Genomic DNA, 5,427 nt, shown 5'->3' with positions numbered 1-5,427 from the left:
ATGATGTTCCCACACAGCCTTCTATCTACTGGCTCAAATTTAGGATCATCACGGCTGAACATGTCCACCGCACTCAGCTTTCTGTTCTGTAGAGTATATTTGACAGTCTGGATAGCGCTGAATGTGGTCATGTTCATGCTCGTACTTTTCTGGTCAATGATGTTGCCCATTATATTAAAAGAAGATTCAACTAATGGGCCATGGAATATTGACATTGCACCTTTCACTGCTTGACACAGGCCTGGATATTTTCCAGTTTCGTCGACACAGGCCCACCATCTCACAACATCATCTCCATCTTGGAAGCTGGGCAGGGAATGATCTACGTTGTACTGAATAATTTCCTGGTGTGTGTCAGGCAGCAGGTGATCCATCATAGCAGTGAGTTTCCTCAGTTCAGACCCAGTTTAAGAGTGCCCTCTCAGTATTGGGTCCATGGCCGACAAACACTGGAGGGTCTTGCTCTGCAGTGGCAACTTTTTTTGCAAGTATCTGGCACACGAGATGTATGCCCGGGAGACTTTCTCCAGGAATGGCTTTAGCGATGAAACAGATCAGCAACACTTACTATAATTTTGTTATCATACAAACTCTGCAGAGGCTCCTAATCAATCATTAATCACACAATTGCAGTACACAATTTAAGGTACTCACAGGGTGTTGTGGATGTGCCACTCTGAATTGATTAGCCTCCCGCCCCACATACATCTCACTCACAGGCAGCAGTTTGTTGTCCAATTCCATGGTAGCCAGAGATTTGGGCATCAGGTTCAGATTTGACAAAGCAGGCAAGGAAGTTGGTAAAGACTTGAATCTGTTTGTCATGCAGTTTATGAACAAGTGTCTGACTGCCCTATAAAGAAAATAACATTAACACACATTGAACATTGTGGTTCAATGTACAAAAATGCACACAAGAAATGCATATCAATTTTAACTACGGACTCCCGAAAGTTAAATAAAAGGATTCACTTATCTCACTACAGCATAATACCCTGTGGTCAAAGAAAATGTTGTCAGTAATTATTAGACATTGGATCACTATAATTCACCAGAGTAGAAATGGCAGCCATAAGCAAAGGACTCAATGTTCAACTCACCTGGAACACCATGACACATTCTTTAAAGCAGCACTATGTAGTTTCCATGTAAAAATGACTTACAGCTCCCCCATGTGGTTGAAAAGCGCAACAGTGCCTGGTATCAGACACTCTTCTGCAGGCAGGGGGAGGGGCGGGGCTGTGTGCTCTACCCTCCACCGCCACTTTTATAGTAGTTTTTGTTGGGTAAATTACTGATCATATGCTGTTTTAATATTATATTAGGCCTAAGGCCTGTTGTTTCTACACAAGGCTATAAGACACCCAGTTAAACTTTCGTTTTCTCAGTTAACTTTCGTTTCCTAATTAAAAGAGTCCAGGTGCGATCCTGCGACTATACCCTGATTGTTCTCGCCACGATTATCTTGAGAAGCAAGGTCAAAACAACTGATAAACATGAGTACGTCATTTTAGATTAGAGAATTCGTCCAGCTGTACTTCGCCACATTAACAATAAGGTATCTGTGCAAGCTAGGCCAAGGCCATGAAAACCAATAAACAGAATATATCATTTAGATATGAGGCAGGATGCAGCTGCACTTCTGCTGCATCAAAACAAATAAAATTAATTGTGGCAGACCGAGACCAATGAGAGGAATGTACGTCATCTTAGATAAGAAGTGTTTGATCTTACTGTATAAAAATGGAGTCAGATGTTGGGAGGGCAGATGATCTTTTAGCGCCTCTATGAGGGGTATTGATTGTCTCACTTTGTTGGCTCGAGCGAATAAAGTAATTTTTGTTTGGCACCTGGAACCTTTGTCTCCTGAGTATTCTTTCTTATGAAGATTCAAGCTAAGACTTTTTGCCACAACACTTTCAGAGTGTGCTTGTAGCAGCTAGGAGGTTGCTCAGGTTTCAGCAACATTACAATTTCTCCAGTTAAAAGCTGTTCTATCACTGAAATAAATTTAGAGACATTATTTAAAGGTAAAAAAACTACAGTGTTGCTTTAAGGATCGGTAGCACTCCTGTATAAACACTGAGGTGCAGCTCAGTTATGGTGGCTTCATGCCACTAATATTAACTAACCTGGTCTGTGGCCCATTGATGATCTGCATATAGATCACCAAACAGCTGTTCAAGATGATTGCTAAAAGGAGCTGCAAAAACTTTGGAAGCATTGTGGATATGGTGGCAACTATCACCGTCAACATCAAGTAGGCTTGGGCAGTGGTTCTGGCGCACTCTTGTTTCCAACCCCATTTTACTTCCTCGCATAACACCACAGGAGTCCATCAGCATGATGACAAGGTTGCACCATGGGATGTTGTTATCCTCAAAGAACTTAACCAGCAACTTTTCTAGCTTGAGAGCGCTAACCTTGAAAATCTCTAAAGAGCCAAGGTGTTCCACATCAACCATCTTCCTGTCTGGGTTGAAGTAACTAACCTGGATGGAAAGAACTTTTTTATCACCATTTGTAGCACTCTCGTCGAGGTTGATGGAAAATGGATACTTCCGTGTATTGCTGAAGATCCTCTCTGAAAATGTAAATCTCAATCCATGCACCACTTTGTAAGCTGCTGCTGTGCGTGACAGCTTCAACCCACTCAGAGCAACTTTGTCTGCAGCCAGCGTTTGGGCCAGCTTCACCATCACTGGTGCAAATGTAAAAGGAAGTGAATGTTCGGCAAGAGTAGCAAGAACCATCGCCTAGACGAAGAAGATATTAGATTTTCATAAGTATAACCTTTGCTTATTGTATAACTTATTATAACCCTGTGACTGAGTTATTGAGTCTAGTTCAACTCTAGTATAAGTGATTGTACACACCATGTACAGTAAACACAAATTGTCCTGGTAATGTACCCTACTTCTATGTAGCCTGATAATAGCCTACTGGCAAATGTCAAGAAACCTGTCAACAGTGAAATAGTAGTTATGATTTAGTAACCCAGAAAACTACAAGCCTATTTAATCTATAATACACACCTCTGCATTAGCAACCCGCTGACATGTACGTACAGGCACCTTAACTCGCGCTCTCATGGCTTCAGGCCCCACCTTGGGTGCACTTTGACTTGGAACTGGAAGGACACTGGCTGTAGTCATCACCGTGCACACTTTTTGACGGTGCACCTCTGTTTGGCAATGTGCTTAAAGAGCATGAGAGCCCTTGTTGCTGTAGTTTATTTATTTACAGCAAAGGCTGCATTTTGAATACCCTGCTTTGTCAATTTTTTAAAAATACTGTGACAGCAGGAAACTGTGCTGAACTCCCTTCACCTCGGTTTTGACCTCAATCTTTAGCCAGGCCCAGCTCCATCTGCACCTCAACCCTGAGTCAAGCTGTGCTATATAAATAGAATCCTCCACTTTAAGCTCTCTCATTCTGTAAAACAATTATAAATGTATTATCTGCTGGGCAGGGCTTCTTTTTCATGATCATTAAAGTTTGTTAAAGGAAAACACCACTGTTTTTCAATATTTTACTATGTTCTTACCCCAACTTAGACAAATCAATACACCCCAATCTTTTTTCAATGCGTGTGAACTTTTAATCTTTGTACAGCGCCTTGTGAATGTGTTAGCATTTAGCCTAGCCCCATTCATTCATTCGAGTTGCAGAGGTGGGCTGGAGCGCAGTTCACTTGGGCTCAGGCATGGAAGGCTTTGGTGTGAGCGCGATTCCAAAGGAAAGACATCATTTGCGCTACCACTCACCTTTATCTGCTTCCGTAAAAACCTTTTGATGCGTGCACGTGAATGTAAATGGACTGCATTTATATAGCGCTTTTAACAGACCTATGGCCATCCAAAGCGCTTTACATCGCCTCACATTCACCCATACACTCACACATTCATAAACCGACGGCGGTGTCAGCCATGCAAGGTGCCATCCAGCTCATCGGGAGCAATTGGGGTTAGGTGTCTTGCTCAAGGACACCTCGACACTTGGTCAGGTAGAACCGGGGATTGAACCACCAACCTTACGATTTGTAGACAACCTACATGAACCACTGAGCCACTGCCGCCCCATGAATGTCGCAGCTGCACACGTGACAGATAAACTAAGCAATATGATGGCATTTGGGAGGGCTGTCTTTCATTGCGCAACAAACAACTCAACATTGCGAATAAAAAAACACAGACTTAACATTACGATGGGTTACAGTGTTAAGAAAGACATTTCTGCTTTGTTCAAAATAATCGTATCTTAATGATGAAAGCGTGCCCGGGGTCTGATCGATAAAAGTACAGTACAGTGTGCATCTGGGGGAGTAGGGAGGGGGGACAATCGCGCTGGGGCATGGTTTGGTTTGAATAATGTGAGTGCGCCCTAAGGCAGTACAGACTGCAGGCTGTTGCTCCAGAAAGACCAAGTAGAACCTGCTTCTCTTCAAGCTGGTGTTTTGCAGTGGTACTGCGGTGAAAATACATAGTAATATGTCTCACCCTCCCCAGTACCCTTAAAACAGTGAGCAACTTGACCGCCCGCTGTGAGGCCTGGTTTAACGTTCACATGCAGGAATTTACACAGTTTAGCAACAGCCATGTTGGATGCGTTATCAGCAGTGATGGGAATAACGGCGTTATAAGTAATCGGCGTTAGTAACTAGTGCGTTTTTTTTTCAGTAACGAGTAATCAAATAAATTACTGTTTCCACCGTTATAACGCTGTTATCGTTACTGACATTAAAATGCTGCGCGTTACTAAAATTGATCTCACTGTAGTGATTTTCACCCGCACATGCTCGCTCTCTCAGCCAAACACTGTTTTTCTCTTGTGTGTGTGTTGGGTGAAACATAACTGATGATGATTGGTGTGTGTGTGTGTTAAAGGGGGTGGGAGAACCAAATAGCTGATGATGATTGGCCTAATTTCCATCGTTAGCCAACCAGAGGCAGAGTTAACAAACAGACACACACACTCGCACAGTCCGAGTCCGAGCGAGCAGTGTAAAAAAGTCTGAGCAACTTGGTCACTTTGTCACTAGATTTAGCAACTTTCTATCACTTTAGCGACTTTATAGGAAACATCTAGCAATCTTTTCTGGCGTGGTTGGAGACTTTTGTAGACTGACATGAAAATACGCACATTTTCTCTTCTCAACGAGCAGCGGTGCTGCTGCTGTGCCCCATCTCAAAGCACTGACATGCAGCCCGGTCACCGCGCATCAATCACTCCGAAAACACCGGCGACAGGGCGATGGCAAGTACAACAAGTTTAAAGGTAGCGGTCGCAAACACGAAGTATAAAGCACTACTTTTCCATTGTTGAGGTGAAAGGCAAGAATGTTTGTGTAATGTGCAACTTATGCCCATGAAGAAAAAGTCTCTCCACGTCTGTGGCAAGTAATTCTGATCTAACAAAGCATCTCAC

The 5,427-nt window shown here is 43.0% G+C and overlaps 1 protein-coding gene across 1 annotated transcript; it reads right to left on the bottom strand.

The window, feature by feature from the left end:
- Nucleotides 1–396: 396 nt before the first annotated feature.
- LOC141366229 (uncharacterized) lies at nt 397–3,507 on the bottom strand. Its single transcript, XM_073871703.1, has 4 exons — nt 3,036–3,507; nt 2,133–2,756; nt 718–853; nt 397–536 (listed from the first exon to the last, which is right to left on the bottom strand). Exons 1-4 carry the CDS (start codon nt 3,153–3,155, stop codon nt 397–399), a joined length of 1,020 nt encoding a protein of 339 aa, XP_073727804.1. The 5' UTR covers nt 3,156–3,507.
- Between the last annotated feature and the right edge of the window lie 1,920 nt (nt 3,508–5,427).

Source organism: Misgurnus anguillicaudatus, chromosome 2 (genome assembly GCF_027580225.2).
Source record: "Misgurnus anguillicaudatus chromosome 2, ASM2758022v2, whole genome shotgun sequence".
Classification (NCBI taxonomy): domain Eukaryota; kingdom Metazoa; phylum Chordata; class Actinopteri; order Cypriniformes; family Cobitidae; genus Misgurnus; species Misgurnus anguillicaudatus.
This window is presented reverse-complemented; position numbering and strand designations above follow the sequence as displayed.

Coding starts and splice junctions, on each gene's coding strand:
- LOC141366229 (XM_073871703.1), bottom strand. CDS start 3,155: ATGACTACAGCCAGTGTCCTTCCAGTTCCAAGTCAAAGTGCACCCAAG. Junction 2,757..3,035: donor AGCGGGTTGCTAATGCAGAG/GTGTGTATTATA, acceptor TTCTTCGTCTAG/GCGATGGTTCTTGCTACTCT. Junction 537..717: donor TGGACAACAAACTGCTGCCT/GTGAGTGAGATG, acceptor TCATCGCTAAAG/CCATTCCTGGAGAAAGTCTC.